Source organism: Chiloscyllium punctatum, chromosome 2 (assembly GCF_047496795.1).
Source record: "Chiloscyllium punctatum isolate Juve2018m chromosome 2, sChiPun1.3, whole genome shotgun sequence".
Taxonomy (NCBI): domain Eukaryota; kingdom Metazoa; phylum Chordata; class Chondrichthyes; order Orectolobiformes; family Hemiscylliidae; genus Chiloscyllium; species Chiloscyllium punctatum.
The window spans coordinates 65,361,811-65,383,000 of NC_092740.1; the positions used below are offsets into that span (position 1 = coordinate 65,361,811).

The window sequence follows — 21,190 nt, forward strand, 5'->3', positions numbered from 1 at the left end:
AAAATTGAAAATATGTAACATTTAGCTGTGAGATACCTGAGTTGGTTGCTGTTTTGACAACAATTCGAATTTAACCAATCAGTTTAAATTATGCCCGAGGTTACTAAAACTGAATCAAGTTCACGTTTATTGTTTTTGCCAACATTGAACCAATGAGATTATCTAATTCTGGAGGTATAAAAAAACCAGGCATTTTGAAAGTCAAAGACAGATTAACGCCATCAACAGTGTAACTGCCATTAAAACACTCTCTTTCAAAGGTACCTTTTCGTATGAAACATCTTCACAGTAAAAAGAAAGAAGATGACCCAGGGAGATCTTCAGCCAAAAGATGACCAGAGATGACAACCACTGTATGGTTTAGAAATTAAGTTAATGTAATTTTAGTAAGTGTTTTATTGAAACAGCATATTATAGAGTTGGAGGCAGGTAATAAGCAGTTAAGAGAAAGGGGGCTTAGAGTTGTGAATAGTAGTTGTTTAATGTTCACTTTCAGAGTTAAAGAATAACTTGATATTATTTTCTTTAAGTAGTGGAATTTGGGAATTCTCTGTCGCTTATATTTTAACAGATTGCAAGGTGAGGCGAGCTTGTCTGGGTGTTTAGTTTAATTAACAAAAGGGTTCACCGCCGTGCCGTAAACAAGAGACCAATTTGTATTCAGTAACATCATTATTACATTACCTCACTTCATTTATATACTGTTTTCCATTTTCTTACCCACTGGACAAAAAATAGAATGCAAGAACTCCCCAACATGAAAGACAGAGTGGCTATCTGTCAACTTCAACTCCCGATTTGCATGATGGCCCAAAAGGATGTTTAGGAGATATACCTCGACAGGGAGATATAAGGAAGATATTTCTTAATCAAATGGTTCACTCTCTCCTATCACTGATGTGCCAAGAATCCCGGTTCTTTAAAAAGTTTGCCCAGCTTCAGGAAAATTGCAGGAGTGTACATCACTCCTGTCTTAGCAATCGAGCCAGCTGATGGCCTGCATGCTTAAAAGACCCTGGTAGGAATCTGGAAGACTGGGCATGGGAGTTGGAAATGTTGCAATGGGTTCTGCTTACCATTTTTAAAGAACTCCTGAATCAGAGTCAGTGACAATCTGACCCTTGATCTTAACATGGCTCTTGAAGTCTTCCCAAGGTAGATATTGGCTGAGGGTTTAAGGGCAAAGCGTGGTGAATAGGTGACATGGGTTGGTAAGTTGACATTATATTGGCATTGGGCAATGGGGACATTGGGATTGAATAAAGGAGCATATGTCACCACAGTGGGCATGAAAGGACATTAGAGTGAGTACACGGGTATGGATTAGAATGGATGGAGCTTGAGGAATGTGTGTCTGAGCAGCTATGATGTGTGAGGGCTAGAGGGCTAATACACAAACACAGGTAGGAAGAAGTCATAGAGTACCAAAACTGGCCTTTTACCGTCCCACCTACATTGGCAATCAGCATCTGCTGAGGCTGCTTCCAACCTGTTTCCAGGAACCTGACTCTAGCACAGACCTATTCTGCATCCACTCTCAGAATTGCAAGATTTGTGAAGGTTTGTAGCTCAGGTTGAGGTTTAGGGTGTAGGTTTGCTTGCTGAGCTGTAGGTTTGATATCCAGGCAGTTCATTACCTGGCTAGGTAACATCTGGCCTGGCACTCCAACCACAACTCCATAAACAAACACATAGATCTAGATGCCATCTATCAACCCCTCAAAAAATGAACAGGAAATGACATCACCACAAACCCCAGGAACCCCATTCAGGAGAAAGATATAAATAGAAAGCAGGAGACAACAGCTTCGCTTCACTTGGAGGTCGCCACTGATGATGTTACGTAGCCAGGTAATGAAACATCTGGATATTAAACTTACAGCTCAGCAAGCAAACCTACACCCTAAACTCCCAGAATTTCTCAACTCGATCCATGTGGGAATGACAATCAAATCATTAACTCTCTCTTCACAGAGAGCTGCCTATTGGGTACCAGAAATTTATGCTTTTATTCCAGAAATATGGCAGCACCCTCAAGCACATTTCAGAGTTATTACCTCAAAAATTATTTATTCAATTTAGAAAAAAAACTGTCAAGAGAATTAACAAATTTCAAGCCAACCAATCCATTCTCAGTACATGAATTAATTATGAAGCCTGATAAAAGCAAATCGATATGTGGGATGATTTCATTTTACAAATAATATGGGCAGAAAATCACACTGAAAAGATTTTTGAATAAACAAACACAATAATCCCTTAAGATACATCTTATTGATTTTCAGAAACACAATGCTGAGTGGTTTCTAAGTATATTGTTGTACTACACGACGTTTTGGTGATTTGATCTAGAATTGCAAAGTTACTTTTGCTTGCTTAGTGCCCTCCGGTTGAATGGGTATATCTTATAGGTGGCTCAATCTATTTTTGTTCAACCTTCATGTGTGCACATGTTCCAAATGGGAGTAACAAGAGTTACAAGCAAGAGTAGGAATGATAACTAATTCTTTCTCCCTAAGGGAAATTATAGTTTGAGAACAAAATGATCAATTTGCTTCAATATCATGCCATGAACCTAATAGCTTCACTCCACATTTTTCACAGCTCATTCCTGATGCAGAGCTTATGCTTGAAACGTTGATTCTCCTGCGCCTCAGATGCTGCCTGACTGGCTGTGCTTTTCCAGCACCACATTCTTGACTCCCAGCATTTTTCACAGACAGCTACAAGAAGAACTGACAATTTGAGAGAGAGGGATCTCGGGGAAGCATTAAGTGACCTTACAGAAGGAACCAAAGCCTTGGTCATTGATCTCCAGAACGTAGGATGTATATAATGGATGATTCTGCAGTTAATAGAGGACTAAAAGGAGACAGAGATCCACAAAAGACCAAAGTCAAGGAAAAGGATCAAAGAGGAAGAGAGACGGCTGGAACAGACTTGAAAGATAGAGTGGGGATAATGCCATAGAAAGATTTAAGATAAAAACAAGAATAGCTAATGCTATCATCAAGGATCAGAAATTCACTATATATCAGTAAAAATTAACAGCCAGTTAAAACAAAGGAAAAAGAAATGTTCATATCTGGGATTGCAGGATTAACTAGCAAGATACTTCAAGAATTGGTGTTTGAGACCAGCTATTTACAATCAATATAGATGGCTTAGATGCTGGAACCTATGTAATAAATCCAGGGCTGCCAACAATACAAAGTGAAGTTGGTAAGTAAAATTTGAGAGGATGTAAAAGAGCTGCAAAGTGATGGAAACTGTTTCAGAGACTGGGCAGGAAATTACTAAATGATACAACATAATGGTGTGAAATTATCCTCTTTGATAGGAAGAATGGTAAAGAGGTTTTTTTAAAAGAAGAGGAAATCAGCAAATGCATGCTTTGATTATCTTTGTACATGTAGATACAGCAACAGGGAGGAGCTGTCTAATGGTAACATTGTTTGACTAGTAATTCAGACACCAGGCTAATTGAGTTTAAATCCCACCATCCGAGAGGGAGAAAAACAATAATACCTGAAAATGGACGTACTGGAATGCTGTTCTAAAGCATTAGAAAACAAGCCCAACCGGTATGTGTCATTTGCAAACTTTACTGATTTCCCCTTCTGGACTAGCAGATGGTAAAACTTACACTCAACTTTTAAAAATACTGGAATAAAGAAAAGTCCAATGATGACCATAAAACCACTGTCGTAAAAACCCATCCAGCTCACCAATGACCTTTTGGGAAGGAAATCTGTCTCCTTATCTGTTCTAGCCTGCATGTGCCTCCAGACCCACACTAATGTGTTTGAATTTTAACTGCCTCCTGGGAAAATTAAGGAAGCCAATAAATGTAATGCCAACATCACATGAGTGAATATATAGTTAGTACATTAAGCAAGTAATTTATATGTCAGGAGTACTATGGAAACACAATCATAAGAACTAGGAGCAGAAGAAGGCAATTCAGCCCCTCGAGCATCTGAAGCTCAACACCATTTTCCTGCCCACTCTCCATAAGCCTTCTACTCATTACTAATTAAAACTCTGGCTATCTTCTCATTAAATTTACTCAATGTCTACACATCCACCATATCTATGGGTTAGTGAATTCCACAAGTTCACGATCATTTGAGAGAAGTAATTTCTCCTCATCTGTTTTAAATTTGCTATCCCTTATCCTAAAACTATGACCTCTCTTTCTAGATTGCCCCATCTTCTTTCTACATCTTCTTAGCGAATTCCCTTTAGCATCTTATATACCTCAATTACATCTCCTCTCCTCCAGAGGGTATAGGCCTAAACTGCTCAATCTGTCTTCATAAGACATTTGCCTTACCTCTGGATTCAATCTACTGAACTCTCCTCTGAACTGCCTCAAATATAACCACATCCCTCCTCAAGTGTGGGAACCACAACTGCACACAGTATTCCAGGCACGGTCTCACTAATGCCTTGTACACCTGGAGCAACACTTTTAATTCTATTCCTTTAATAACACCTGTAAACTCCCCTCCAAGTCACACATCATCCTGACATGGAGCTATAGCACCTCTCCTTCACTATTATTGAGTCAAAATTCTGGATCTATCTTTCGAACTGGACTATGGGTGTACATCGGATGAACACCAGCAATTGAAGAATTCAGCTCCATACAGCCTTTTCAAATGCAATTAGGGATGAGCAACAAACAGTGATTTTTTTTTTAGTGATGCTCACACCCCATCAAAAAAAAATTTTCATCCAACAAGATTGCAGTATTGAGTAAGGATATTTTGAAGAGATCATATGTGTTGTACCCTGTACTCTTTTGATCACATTATCCTAGGAAGGATTAATTTAATTTACAGGATGTGCAAAAAAGGCTCACTAGATTGTTTTCTTGGATGCAAGTGTGATCGAAAGATTGAGTAAAAAAAGGGTTTACATTCTCTGGTGTTTAGAAGAGATGATCTCATTGAAATATATAAGACTTTAAAAGTACTTGACAGGGTAGATACTGAGAGGCTGTTTTCCTGGCTGTTGAGTCTAGAACCAGGGGTCATGGTTTCAAAATACGATTTAAGCATTTAGAACGGAGATGAGAATAAATTTCTTTGCTCATAAAATTATGAATCTTTGGAATTTTGTAACCCAGAATGATATGGTTGTATAGACATTGAGTAAATTGTAGACTGAGATCTATAGATTTTTTTGCATGAAGTTAATCAAGGTATGGAGAGGCTAAGCAGGAAATTTTATTGAATACAGGTACAGATACAAGTGGCCACATTGTCCACTTTTTATAGAATCATAGTGTCATAGAGATATATAGCATGGAAACAGACCCTTCGGTATAACTCATCCATGCTGACCAGACATCCTATATAAATCCAGTCCCACTTGACATCATTAGGCCCATATCCTTCTAAACCCTTCATATTCATATAGCCAATTAGATGCCTTTTAAACATTATAATCATACCAGCCTCTACCACTTTCTCTGGCAGCTCATTCCATATTGCACCACCCTCTGCATAAAAAAGTTGCCTCTTTTGTTCTCTTTATGTCTTTCCCCTCTCACCTTAAACCTATGATCTCTAGTTTTGGACTCCTCTACCCTAGGGAAAAGATCTTGCCTATTTATCCTAATTAAATAAAGAAGGAAGCCACTCAGGCCATCAGGTCTACACTGGTTCTTTAGGAGCAATCCAGTTAGTTCAAAGAGATGATTCAGGTACTGATAAAACACTTCCATTAGGGTGATGAGAAGATCATCAAAACCTAGAGCTTACTTGCTGACTAAACATATGTACGAGGATCTTGTTTGTGTTGTGCTACTTCTAGTGGCTGCAGACGCTCATCAATTCACAAGGGTTAGAGGAGCAGTGGTAAGCAAAGTGTAGAAAACGTTGCAATGGATATAGACTGTCTGTATTGAAAAGAATATTGACCTGGGAGTGAAATTTCTGATGGAAAACATTGAAGCCTAGGCTTATCAACATATTGTACAGTTTTAGCAACACACTGTGCAACCCCTCTCCTTGACAGATTACCAAATTAAAAGTCAAGCCAGGATTTCAATAATCTCTAGACTGAGACGCAGGAGGAGCTAGAAAGCCTACATATTGTTTCCTTTTTCATTCTTCAACACTCTTTTTACCGATTTGCATTTTCCAATATTACTTTTTCTACAGTTTCCTATATTAATCATAAGACTACTCTTCTGAAGTACTTCAATAAGGATGTGTAGCTGGACAGAACTCAGTTTGGGATGGGAAGCAAAATCGAGATGCACTTAATGGGCTAAAGAGTGCACTGATAAAATATTTTCTTTTTCTGCAGCGTTGTCCAATGCTACGATGTATTTAACTTTGCTATAAAACATGTTCAAGGAGTTTCAAAGAGACAGAGCTGATTGTCACAAGTTGATCAGAATTCTGAGAGTAGTCCATGAGTAGCCTCCCAGTTTCCACTCTCCATAAATGACACTCCCGACTCCCGCCCTTCTGAAGCTAGGAATTGCTTAGAAATCATTTGGGAAAACAGCTGGAAATAAGCAGAACTACTCAAGCAAAATAACACAGAGCTGGGCAACGGGGGTAAATTGCTAAAAAAGGCCTGATTGGTCAGATGTAGCAAAACACATCACATGATGAGGAGATAGTGGAAGTATAATATAATAGAGAAAAGGACTTTAAAAAATTTAATCGGAAAATAGTCAAGAAATTCAAAATATATTGAGGTAAGTTACATATACCTTGTCCGAAAAGTTGATTAATTTCAATATATGTTTCATTGTAAAATGATAACTAATTCAAAAATTGTGCAGAGATGCAGCGGATTCAATACTTATAAATGCGCTGTCACCTGTAAAATATATCTGCTACTTATTTTCTGATTTTAAAATATTACAGCCAAAGTGGAGACTATCATTCACTCAGCTGCCAAATGAAAGCAGATGCTCTGGGCGTGAATAATAGGTAACTGACAAAAATATTCTCTTTTACCCTATCATTGAGTTGGAGCAATGTCTTGAGGTATTAATTTGTATAGTTTGAAAGAGAGGAATGATTGTCTGGAATCTGCTCAATATAGATGGCTTTGTGTTTTGTAACTGCTACGTTATTACAGAAAACCACCTACGATTTATGTCATTGGTTTGTGTTTAGATGGTATCATTGCATTAATGCCAAATACCCTTAATAATTCTGTCTTCCCAACAAAGGGAGCGTTGTCCTTATAATCTGTCGCTTTCAGAATCTTCTGTCTTTCATTACTTAGTTTTGTACAAGGGAGAGGTGAAGTTCTGCAAAGTATAATCTCAAATAAATCAATATCAAATAAAATCTTAACCATCAAGCCAATGTATATTTACCTTGCACTGCAGAGTTTCCATGAGTTCCAGGTTGCAACATGACTTCCCCACCAATATTGACAGTTTTATCATTCGCACTGGTATCTCAGAATTCAGTGTTCAGGCATTCAAATAAAGCGAGTGGCATGGACATTTTGGCCCTGAATCTCAGACTTACAGCCTGATTTAAAATTAGCTCAAGTGTTCCCAAGGACTTATTTTTTAAAAAAGCTATAAGAAATTCTGCATCTATTTTATTTTTCTTTTAATATTCAAACTAAGTTATGTACATAGAACTTACAGACGATTCAGTCCATAAGATCTACGATAATCCCTCCATCCTATTTCATCTTAACCTGTCAAGATCTGTAAGGTCTGAACTGTTCCAAAGGTTGAGAGTTAAATAGAATAAATAATTACATCAGCAAAGGTATAGGATTATAATATTTTAAGAAGTGGGAGTAGAGGTAGGCTATTCAGCCCATTGAGCCTGCTTCACTATTCAATGTGATCATCATTGATGTAAATTATCAATCTCACATTCCTGCCTTTCTCCAGATCCATGTGGCAAAATGACATGGATATGAATGCCACAGTGATATCTGACGAACAGGAATATATCATCACTCAGGACCAATCACTCAGGACACATCAGTAAGAGATACAAAACTTTCAAACTGATCTACTGCAATTGAATTGTATGCTCATTTTATAAATATCCCATGGAAAGGTAGATTTTTTTGTTATTCATTTGTGGGATGTGGGCATCGTTGACTGGTCAGTATTTATTGTCTGTCCCTAGTTGTCCTTGAGAAGGTGGTGGTGAGCTGCCTTCTTGAACTGCTGCAGTCCACCTGCTTTGGGTTGACCCACAATGCCATTAGGGAGGGGATTCCAGGATTTTGACCCGGCAACAGTATATTTCCAAGTCAGGATGGTGAGTGGCTTGGAGGGGAACTTGCAGGTGATGGTGATCCCATGCGTCTGCTGCCCTTGTCCTTCTAGATGGAAGTGGTCTTGGGTCTGAAAGGCACTGTCTGAGGATCTTTGTGAATTTCTGCAGTTATCTCAATCCAATCAATATTTTACCTTTTAAAGGTCAGGACAACCAGTCTCTTTCATGTAGCTCCCGATTTACTTTAGACAATAAGATCAGAGATTTGCACATGTAGTTGTCTAGATAATATCCACAAAGCTGAATATTTAACATGCACTGAGCCTTGCCCTACAAACTTTATTTTAACCCACAAAAATAACCCATCTTTTTCTTCCAGGCCATCTTTCTTTAACTCACAGAAGAACTGGCACTTTCCTCTGGCTCTTTGTTTTAACTCAACCAGGAGCTACTAAAGAGCTACATGTTCCTTGAATAATACTCACGATACCGTGGACCCTGATCATAGTTGAAGCACTGTGCAGATGTCCAGGGGAAAAGATGTAACTTCCAATGTGTCAGCCTATATCCTGCTGTACAGCAGGGTGTAAAGGAAAGGATTTGTCTTTCTAATAGCCCTATTCACATGTTCAAAACCTTTGGTGATGAGGGATTGGCTACTCTCTGTATGCTCAGTTCCAGAGTAAGACCATAAGACCATAAGACATAGGAGTGGAAGTAAGGCCATTCGGCCCATCGAGTCCACTCCACCATTCAATCATGGCTGATGCGCATTTCAGCTCCACTTGCCAGCGTTCTCCCCGTAGCCCTTAATTCCTCTAGACAACAAGAACCTATCAATCTCGGCCTTGAAGACATTTAGCGTCCCGGCTTCCACTGCACTCCGTGGCAATGAATTCCACATGGCAATGTAGTCTAAGGTGATGTCACCCTTCATGAACTGTTCCAAAATGCCAGTTTTGCTTATTGCTCGAGTCCCAAAGACTCCACATGGCTGATATGTATTACACTGCCATCCACCTACTACAATGAAATCAGGAGGAGTTTCAACATTCCCTTAAGGTGATAAAAGCAAATTACTGTGGATGCTGGAATCTGAAACTGGTAACTTTGACAAAAGGTCAGTTAGACTCGAAACGTCAGCTCTTTTCTCTCCTTACAGATGCTGCCAGACCTGCTGAGATTTTCCAGCATTTTCTCTTTTGGTTCCCTTAAGGTGATTCTTGATGTAAGTGACTCAATAATCGTAGTTATTGGTAAAATTGATAGGCTTTCTGATTCATTGTAATTGCAGGCTTTTTGGTCATTTTATTTCTATATTTTCTTTCAGACACTATTTCTTTTTAAGGACTTGCTTACCAAAGTAAATTGACTATTACAATTTTCCACTCACTTAATCCTTGTGCTCCCACAACGGTCAAGTTAATAAATGTAACATTGCTCTGTCCAGTATAGACGGACGCTATGGTCCAAAAAACATTGAGATTGGTCATAAACATGTAGATGATGGTGGGAGAGAAACATAAACATCTATAGGCATAATGGCAACAATATGAACTTAATAGTATAAGATTTGAGAAGATTTATTTTTCCCATTAGATCTAGGAAGATGACTGCAGTCTAAGGCCTGACAGTTTTCACTGTAGTGCTAAAAGCAACATTAATATGATGGGGAAAAAAAGCAATTAAAATGTTCAGTGCAATTTTATACAATAATGCTAACCTCAAGCTATAAAAATGTAAAATTTAATTTTAATTAATAATTGGAATATTTTAATTCAACTCACTTGCTTCTTCCTCAGCAATCCTCCTGTTCTCTACGGGAGAATTTTTATTTTTCTAATGTATTTAATTTATGGAAAGCTCGTTTAGGAACATTTTTGAGCCTTTATTCAAATCACAAATCTTGTACTTGCTTTTCAGTTTTTTCCACTTATTTTGGAGATGATGGAGAATTTTTATTTTAAGTCTCGGTATAGCTTATGAGCATGAGTGCTTGCTCAAGTTCATGTACATCCCAGCACTCCAGAGTCAGATGCATGGTTTCTAGGTCTAGTATTTCAGCCATTCAGCCATGCACCTATAGCATCCACTTGCCTACCTATTCCCCAGTCGCAGACCCTGGAAATGTGGATTGTAGCTAAATGGTTCCAAGATTACTTTGATCAAAATCAATGGTTTGTGGCCTTAGCAGCCACCAATTCCAATATTTGCAACAACTCAATAGCTCAGGTCAATTTGCTGAGGAAAGAAATGGCTGGTAAGATTGAATGAAGCTATGTAGATTTAATGTTGAAAACAAAAATCAGGAGTAATGTTATACAATCTGCTGATCTGCCATTACCCATTTGCCATTACCCACTCAATATCAATTTCTATCTTCTTGTCCTCAGGCAAGTCCTGAAAGATGTAGCCATGGTCTCACTTAGGCTTATACTGCAAATCATAATAGTTATGTGCTAGACAAGCCAAAACAATCATTATACAGTCTAACTGATAGATTCTGCTCTTTCTTCCACTGTTCTTAGCAAGAAGTGTTAAATTCCATTTTTATAACATAACTACATTAAAGCACAAAAGAGGAAAATTCTCACCTTGTTAGTACATCCTGCAAAACATGGGGACAGGTAGGTGATGCCATCAGACCCGCAGACTGGGTTGAAGGTCTCTTTTGTACAGCCACAGCCTTCATTACAAGGTACAGTAAGATTCCTTTGGAACCCATTGAAAGAGCTAAAAAAAATGTAAGTTACAGAGAGAAAATATCCAGAAACTAATTGCATTAGAACCTTTACAAAGCCGCCAATTTATTTACCAATTAATCCATGTCCAAGGCAAGATGCTACAAGCACACAGCTTCCACATGTTCTATACATGGTGGGAATGTGTATTAAACAGGCTGATGAAGTTGATGCTGTACTAAACTGTCTTAGAAGTTAATATAGTTCCAGTTTCACTGCATGAATCTTCCAGTTTGTTTCCAATGGTGACACCTTTATGCTGAGGACAATATTTTTGTCAAGTATTCATTCTGCATTCAGTCACAGCTGTCACATACAGAGGCAGTGCACTTGATTTATACTGACTTCACTAACTGCAATTCATTTGTTAAAGTGAACAATGATCTGTAAATGGCCTTGTAAATGAAAGGCTGTTGTCTTACACAGTTTCAATTGTTAACAGGAAGCTTGCTACCCACAAAAGTAATGTGGGACAAAAACAAGGTCAGGCCTGAGAATATAAACTACCTAGAAGTGGAAACTATCTAGTTTCCTGAAGCATATGTCCCAAGAATGAATAAAATGGAATCTGCACCAAATTTTCACTTTACTATTGAGTGGCTAGTCTTATGGTACATAAAACATTTTTATTTAGAATGGTATTGTCTTGGATTCATTGTTTCCTAATGAGCTTAAACACAGCTTGTTCAAGAGGTAATATTTGCATATTACATTGGATCCATCCTCCAGAAAAGTGCTCTATCTTCCAATTAACTGTACAACTATTATGGATGGGTCCACAATACCATTTTCTATATTCAAGCTGACATTTTATGGATGGGAAGGACAAAAATTCAGTGACTCTCAGTCACCAAGACTGTAATGAGTTCAAGTTTAATTCAGTTGTAAAGCATTGTTTTTATTTTGTTGCTTAACCACAAGCTAGTTTACTTCAATGAAGCAGGTATAGCTGTATGTTTTTAAATAAGATAACTTCACATTACCTGGTAGTGAAAAGCATTGATACTGGTGTACATGTCAGCTATCTGCATTGTGCTCAGTTATCATTTTGTTTTTGCACTTAACTGTGTTTAAAGACAAAAAATATGTCTGCTACATTCAGTAAAAATGAATTTCCAATTTGTACTCGAAAGCATGATTATAGATCCCTGTTCCCTATGTCTGTCTCAGGAGATCTCCAAGGACACTTTTGCAGTGCTAGAATAAATATGGCATTGCCTATCAATTGAACATTATTCATGTGTGGAACACTCCTATTTTGGATTTCTTTGCACCAGTTTTCCAGTTTCAATGACATGGATGTGAAATATGCTTCAATATGACACCTTTCATTTGTACTCATGAGTTGTGCATTGGCAATGATACAACAATACTAATTAGGGTAGATAATTTCTAATCAAACTATTCAGAGAGTGATTACACTCTTCTGGAGCAGATGGGAAATGAACCTGGGCCTACCTAGTTCAGAGGTAGGGACACTACCACAGTGCCATAAGAGATCCTGATGTAACATAATTACAACATGTAGCAAACTAATCAACAGGTAAAACCTACTGTTTTACCTACCCTTTTAATAAAAGCTAAATAGCTATAACTGACTGCCAGGACACAGTCATATAAACAATATCTGTGGCAAGAATGAACACAGTTGCAAACATATCTGGCATACATGCCACTCAGTATCAATGTAAAATATGGGCTGCTATTAATATTATAAGATGCCAAATGAGCTATTGAATCTAACCAAACTTAGGGAAGAGAGCAGCAATGGAATTAGATACTGTTCTGATTTGTTTTTGTTTTTGTATGTTTCTTATTTTTGCATGGTTCTCCAGCACAATTCTTTCCTATACTCCCATATTCTCAGCACAGCACTCAGAAACTGTGTTGCTTAATTTCATGAAACTGCCTGCAGATTGATAGTCCAGTTGTACTCGAGGCCTTAATATTGCATCAAGGAGAATTATGGGTTGTTCCAGCAATAAATCAAAATGCCTAGGCAATATAAAATGTGTCAAGCCTCAAGGAACAGCAAAATAAAGAAAGATGTTTAGCACAATATTTCTCAAAGATTATTATTTTACTCCCTTACACAATCTCACAAATCAAAACTATAGCTGTCTTCCAAAAAAAGCCCAGCTTTTTCCCTGAGCCATATAGACGAGGAGGAATCCATGATTTGATCTATAATTGTGCTGAGTTAATAGGAGTACATCTATGAACTTCACAGAACAATGATCTACCACTGAGGGTCTATCCTCCTCTCTCTTCTCCATCTTGTATTCCCACCCAGCCCTCCCTTTCTGATCACTCCCATCCCCTAAACTTTGTCCACCCCTCAAAGGGAAAACATCAATGAGCCACATCATGATGACCCTTGACTAAGTTATTCTGTTGAGGCCTGAGAGTGAATCTGAATTGATCATTGGCACTCTCTGTGTCTGTTACGTATTGGTTTTAGACACTAACACATTTAGGGACTAGTCTGAAAAAAGGAAGGAAGTTTGCAGCATGACATTGTTTATGAACTGAACCTGTAGATGCTACACCATCTTTAGAAATGAAATGTAAGGTTAGATATAGGTGAGTGACTGTTGAATTAATATTCAGGTAAGGAATTATTGGCATGTAAAATACTAAATAGGACAATGATCTTCCTGTTTTTAGGTTAAAAATCGATTGACCGTAAAGTATGAAATGAACTAGAATGCAATATTCTTCATGTAAAATTTCCAAGAAGCTACACTTCCACAAATGCATCCAACATTTTAATTTCAGAATTCAGAAGAGTCATACTGGACTCAAAATGTTAACTCTGTTTCTCTCTCCACAGATGCTGCCAGACCTGCTGAATTTCTCCAGCATTCGCTGTGCTTGTTTCAGATTTTTAGCATCCATGGTATTTTGCAGTCATTTTACTTCTGGGGTTTCCCTGAAGGCCTTAGTGTACTTATATTTTCCTGCAATACATTTGAAGGAATGATTCTGCTTAAGTTGCAAAACTGATGGAGCTGCTTGTTACCACACTTCAAAGTTATTCTGAGTGGTTAGTCTTTTGGGTTGTGTTAGCTATTCATCTGTGCTCTATGTACAAGGAACAGAAATTGTGCAGCTTTTCTGGCCCTGCTGATGAAGGATCAGCTAGACATCTTCCCTGCTGGACCAGAGGAGTGGGGACAAGTTGTGAAGTCCTGGATGAATAGGTGCAGGGAGCTGGCAGTCAGTGGAATCTCCTATTCAACTTCCCATTAACTTTCCTTTGCTATATTATTGTGATATCAGCTACCTGAAGAAATTCAATCCCTAAAAATTGGGTTTGATGATAGAGGAGCAACGTTGATTTGGTGAATGCTACTTCCAACTGATTGCCAAGCTGTACCAGTAAATTGAAATTTCCAGTTTGAGATTCAACATTCTAATTTGAGCAAATCTAAAATTAAATCAGTGTTGAACAAATATTTATAGTTGATTAGCAGAACAGAACTTGAATGCAGCTGAAAAAAGATGCACTTCCTTAAAGCTTTTCACCTTCCATTCATCAGGCCAATTCACAAGACCATCAATTCAAAGGAGGGGGATGATAAAAGCTGCACAATTTCTGTTCCTTGTACATAGAGCACAGATGAATAGCTAACGCAACCCAAAAGACTAACCATTCAGAATAACTTTACTATTCAGAGTCCACTTGCCAACCAATCACTGTCCTCTTATACACATGAAATGTTTGTTTTCTCCTTGAATTTTGTGAAATGTTATGATGAGTGCAAGACAACTAACTTTAATAAAATGTGTCAGTTTTCAGCTATAAACAAATGTTTGCAGAATGATCTACATATTATGAACTGTTTTCCTTTCAAGTGATCTCAGTTAGTTAGATGTCCAGAGCAACTCTAAGATGAACTCATAGTTCATTCAACAAAACTCATTCTTCATATTGCTTTCTTGCTTTGAGAAGTGACAGATGGAATTTAATTTTTATAAATGCAAGGTTCTGCATTTTGGCAAGGCAAAAAAGGACAGGACTTATACAGTTAACGGCCGGGCCCTGGTGTGGTGTTAACAGACAGAGAGACCTAGGGGTTCAGGTACATAGTTCCTTGAAGTCACAGGTAAACAGGATGGTGAAAAGATGTTTAGCATGCTTGCCTTCAATGCTCAGATCATTGAGTATCGAAGTTGAAGCATTATGTTGTGGTTGTTCAGGACATTAGTGAGGCCACTTTTGGAGTACTGTGCACAATTCTGGTCGCCCTACTATAGGAAGGATATTATTAAATTGGAGAGGGTTCAGAAAAGATTTACAAGGAATTTACCTGGACTGAAGGGTTTTAGTTATAGGGAGAAGCTGGACAGGCTGGAACGTTTTTCACCGGAGCGTAGGAGGTTGAGGGTTGACCTCATAATGGTTTATAAAATCATGAGGGGCATTTATAAGCTACATACCAGGGTCTTTTACCCTAGGGTAGGGGAATTCAAAACAAGAGGGCATAAGATGCGAGGAGAAAGATTTAAAAGGGGACATAAGGGGCAACGTTTTCACACAGAGGATGGTTCATATGTGGAATGAACTGTCAGAGGATGTGGTAGATGCAGTTAAAGTTACAACAGACGTTTGGACAGGTGCATGAATGGGAAAGATTCAGAGGGATATGGACCAAATGCAGGCAAGTGGGACTAGTTTACTTTGGGAAACTTGGTCGGCATGGACAAGTTGAACTGAAGGTTTGTTTTCATGCTGTATGACTCTATGTCTCTACGATAAGAAAATCATCGAGTGCTATTTACCCATTCATATAGCTGACTGTTGCTCCAGCAACTGGCCCTGTTTCACAGCCCAGGAACAATAGCATAACATATGTAGCCGTTGACAGCATGTTTACAGTCATTGTCATTTTAATTGCGCCCAGTGGAGTTAGGCTCATTTTCTTCAGCACAAAGCCACCCAGGAAAATTCCGAGGCACACACAAGGAACTGCAGTTACTCCTAATAAGAGAAACACAGTGAAGACAATTAATCACTCTTGTGAAGAATGTAAACCACAAATTAAACTAAGTAACAATGGCAAAACATGTTTATTATAGTAGAATAGAGATTGGATACCTTGAAGACGTGCGATGCCTAAACCTCTAATGCAAACACCAGGATGCACCTATTGGGAATTATTATGACTGACTCTGACAAATTAACAAGGAAAGGTTTATAATATTTACTCATCTGGTCATACATTTCGCATACTAGAATTAACGCAAAGCTGTTTACCACTTGGATGCCTTCTTGAGATATTTTAGTAACCTCAAACTGTCCACCCTTCAAAAAAAATTCTTTAATGTTCAATGTAAAAACAATGTATAGTATTGAATGGCACAACGTCAGCCATAGAAACTGCAGGGCCTACTGAATATTTCCAACGTTTTCTCTTTTTATTTCAGATTTCCAGCATCTGCAGTACTTTGCTTTTTGAGACGACAGAAGTATTAAGTTTTATTCACAGGCTGTGCTGAGTTTACTGATCTTAATCTTGTTGAAACTCTGCAATTGATTACCTGGGAAACAATTAGTTCAGACGCACTCATTACAAGGGTAATGGGTTTCATTATGAAGAAGGATGAGACAAACTAGGCTCTTTTCATGAGGAGATCTGATAGAAGTGTTCAAAATTACTAAACATTTTACTAGGTCGACCAGGGGAAAGTATTTCAACTGATCAGAGAGACAGTAACTAAATGACAACAGTTAGATCATCAAAAGAATAAAGGGCAAGTTTATAATCTTAGTTTGACTCAGCAGTAATATTTTTGCCTCTAAGTCATAGGTTTCAGTTTCTGTTATCAATGTAAGCACATAATCTGGACAGACATATAAGAACTGACTTCATGTCACACAGTCAAATGCATTGTCTTTTGGGTGACATGATAAGTTTTGACCCTGTCATTCCTGTTCTGATGGAAATAGAGATCCCATCAAATAATTTAAGGAAAAACAGGCAAATTGCCCTAACCAACATTCATACCTTAACCAAAACAACTGCAAAAAAGATTAGTTGATCTAATTTGTTATGTACAGAAAGCAGCAGACAGATTTGCCTACCTAATGACAGCATATACAATGCAAAAGTAGTTCAGCAGCTGTTAGAATCTTGGAATATTGTGAGGTTGCGAAAGGTGATTGTATAAAATTATGTTTTTCTTTTCTTTTTAAGTACAAATAGGGATTCAGCACGACTAGAGGAATGACTGAGAGTGGAAATGTTTTGAGTCATAGAGCACAGAAGCAGACCATTTGGCCCAACTTGTCCATGCCAACCAGGTTTCCTAAACTGAACTAATCTCGTTTGCTTGTATTTGGCCCATTTCCTTCTAATACTTTACTATCCATGTACATCCAAATGCCTTTTAAATGTTGTAAGTGCACTTGTCTCTACCACTTCCCCTGACAATTAGTTCCATATACACCACCCTCTATCTGAAAAAGTGCCCCTCAGGTCCCTTTCAAATATTCCCCCTCTCACCTTAAACCTATGCGTCTAGTTTTGAACTTCTCCACCCTGGGAAAATACCTCTGCTATTCACCTTATCTATGCCCATAATGATTTTATTAACCTCTATAAGGCCATCTCTCAGCCTTCTATGCTCCAGGGGAAGAAGTCCCAGCCTATCCAGCCTCACTTTATAACTCACACCCTCCGGTCTTGATAACATCCTCATCAATTTTTATTGCATCCTTTCCAGTTTAATAACATCCTGTAGCAGAGTGGTCCGAATTGTATGCAGTACTCCAAATGTGGCCCTGCCAATGTCTTGTACAGCCGTAACATGACAACATCCCAACTCTTGTACTTAATGGTCTAAGCAATGAAGGTAAGTGTGTGAAATGCCTTTTTCACCACCCTGTCTTCCTATAACATCACTTTCAGGGAACAATGTATCTACACCCCCAGATCTCTCTGTTCACAACACTCCCCAGAGCTCTACCATTAACTGTGCAAGTCCTGCCCTGGTTTGTCTTACCAAAATGCAATACCTCTCATGAGCTTTAACACAATTTTTTTTTGCACAAGTAACATTACTGCCACTACTCAACTTTGCAATGCAAGTTACGCCTATCTGAGATCTTTGGAAAAAGGAGTGACCCCGCACAGAGATGCTAAGCAGGTCAAGCCATCTGTCAAACGTACATTTACATCTGGAAAGTCACCAAAAGCTACCACCAAAATTTGTGAAGAAATGACTAACCATGGTGTTGAATGCTTCAGTGGGAGTTCCCTATTCACAGTGCATGATTGCAATGATGCTACGTAATAGACATTCTCTGGGAACAATCAATATGCAGCATATTCCAATTGACCATGTTAGTCAAGGTGGCAGCAACCACATCTATAGGGATCATTATATTAAGTGAGAACGATCTTGAGGAGATTACAGAGTCTGGATCCAAAGACAGGCACGTGTGCAGCCATTGATTACTGCTGGGACATCATGCTGCAGAGAGACCTGACACAACTAGTGAGAGTAATGATCAGGTGCAGACTTACATCTGGTTTCTATTCCTTGCAGGCATATTGCAATGTTGATAAATCAGACTTTGAAGTTACAGGAGGGATCAATCTCTTCAGAAACATTTCATGTCGCAGCAGTTCCATTTCCAAAGGCATAAAATAAAGTCTCAAGGATGGAGGTTTCCTATCGCTTACCTTCAGAAACATGTTCAGTTCTTAGTGATCTATCCCCTTTCAATTCAGCTGTCTTTCTTGGTTCTTCCCCAGGAACAATGGCTGCAACATCTCACTTTGCAAGGTGGGGGTGGTTTGTCTGGCCCCACTTGGCAAGAAAAGTCATCAGCCTCCAGACAGACCCAGAACAAGCCCAACTGTTCCAGTCATATGCTGCAACAGGCTGAACAAGCTCATGGTGCAATAAAACATCCTATTAGCTTTTCTGATTATTTACTGTACTGACACACGAACATGCTGTGATTCAGGTATGAAGCTGCCCAGATCTCTTTGCATATCAGAGCTCTGAAACTTGGCACCATTTAGATAATGTGCTCCCGTTGGTCACTGAGCACATTCCAATGATAGCATCACCATGCCCACCCCCTAAACTCTCCTGCTTTATGCACTGTTTTAAAAACAAATCGTCTGCCCTTCCCTTCCCGGCAGCTCACACTAACCACTTTCTCCAGTGAGCAGCATAATGTTCTCATTAAAACCTCACATGCATCTTAACGATTAGTTGATACATTATGGGCTGAACTTGGAACCAGTCTGTGCTATTGGGTGCATTTGGGGATGGATGGGAAAATAATGAGCTGGATACCTGATGAAAAACTTGAATACACAGTAGAGTCATGTCATGCCCAGCCCAATGTAATTTTAGCTGCTCCTTATGCCAAATCATTTTTTCTTTCTTTTGAAACCAAACTAATATTGAGCAGTTTACGTTCCATTCAAAGTTGAAGGCTCTGCTGCTCCCTGTTTGCTCCTCATGAGTTGATTCTCAAGAAATTGGAAGGGTTAACAGGTGAAAAGTACCTTGCTATATTAAGGTACAGAGCTATATTTCCTTCCTTTGACTAACTTTAAGAAAAATGCAGGTACAAATGGAAACGAGGGAATTGGATATTCTCAGTTTACCCAGTTACAGGGTGCTGCGCCGGATTCAAATTGTCATTTCTATTCAAAAGAAATATATAAATCCCACAATGCCCAGATTGGATTATTAAATATTGAGACTTGAGACAAAAACAACTAGGAACACGAATATTTTAGTAAACTGGTCTGTACTTTTATTTAGCATTTTTTTATTACTTGTAAGTCCAAAGGCTTCAAGCAAATGCTATATTAATTATCACGCAAAGTGAAGCACAGCACCATTTGTTGTTTATGCCTGTAAAGAGAATCACAGTTGCTAGAGGCATTTTCCGGAACAGATTTCTGAAATCCATTAACCGAGAAGACAACACAGAAGTGTATACAGAAGTGTATACAGTATCTAAATTGAGTATGTAGACAGACATCGCCATCCCTTGACCTTGAACAGAAATCAGTAACCATTAAAGAGACCCCTTTGTGTGAAGTTATAGAGCAAGATTTGTTGTGTAGAGTTTCAGAGATGACTAAAGGAGGAGACAAACGACAAAAGGAATTAGCTGGTTTTTAACTTGTTTTTGACCATAGGCAAACTCCAGGCTTGAACCAGTTTATAAAGTGCAAAATACATCAAACACTTATCATCTCAGCTTTGGCCTATATCTAATACCATTTAAACAGGAAAGGAATGTTTCAAAGGGCAATTTTTCCAGCTATTACAGCTGCCTTCAAACACAAATGAAAAATATGGACAAATAACAAGAGTAGGCCATGCGGTCCTATGAACCTGATCCATCATTAAGAAGACGGCTGATTGATTTTAACCTCAGCTGCACGCATCCCTAATAATCTAGCATCCTCTGGGCAATCCAGAATCTGCTATTAACAAAGAGAAAACTCTGATACCATTTTTAATGAAATGTATATAAAATGCAACCTTATCTTGCAGCTTAGGCACCAATAATTAGCAACATGCATCATAATCTGCAGACTCAAAGTTATAAATAATTTTCTGCCAACTGTAAGCTGATGATCTAAATGTTTAACTAACTTGCTGGAGTCTTTTAAATAAGCATCAGATATTGTTGATGAGGGTAATACTGTTGATGTTGTGTACATGAAGATCCTGGATATAGCACCAAGTTACAGGCTTGTGAACAAAGTTATCGTTCATGGAGTAAAACGGGTAATAGCAACATGGATATGAAATCGGCTGAGTAGCAGAAAACAGACAGTAATGGTTAATGTACATTTCTTGAGCTGGACAAAAGATTTAAGTGAAATTTCCCAGGAGTCAGTGTTGGGATCCTTGCTTTTCCTAGATCTTGGCGCACAAAGTACAATTTCAAAATTTGCAGACAATTAAAACCTTGAATATAAAGCTGTGAGAAAAACAATAAAGAAGATCAACAGGACAAAGAAAAGTTTATAGAGAATTATGTGGAGGTGTGAATTGATTCATTTTGGCAGGAAGAACATGGGGAGACAATGCAATATGGAGGGTAGAACTTTAAATGGTGTGCAGGAGCAGTGAGATCTGAGTATATATGCGCACATATCATTTGAGATGGCAGGATAGGTTGAGAGGGCAGTTAATAAAACATACAGTTTCCTAGGTTTCATTAACAGAAGC

General features: G+C 38.4%; 1 protein-coding gene across 1 annotated transcript in view; it reads right to left on the reverse strand.

Annotated features, from left to right (window-relative positions):
• LOC140484852 (solute carrier organic anion transporter family member 3A1-like) overlaps nt 1-21,190 on the reverse strand; it is a 314,802-nt gene that overhangs the window by 21,677 nt on the left and 271,935 nt on the right. Inside the window, exons 7-8 of the mRNA XM_072583601.1 lie at nt 15,755-15,953; nt 10,823-10,961 (exon numbers count right to left, since the gene is read on the reverse strand). Of these exons, the coding sequence (XP_072439702.1) occupies nt 10,823-10,961; nt 15,755-15,953 (338 nt within the window). The remainder of the gene's footprint in view (nt 1-10,822; nt 10,962-15,754; nt 15,954-21,190) is intronic.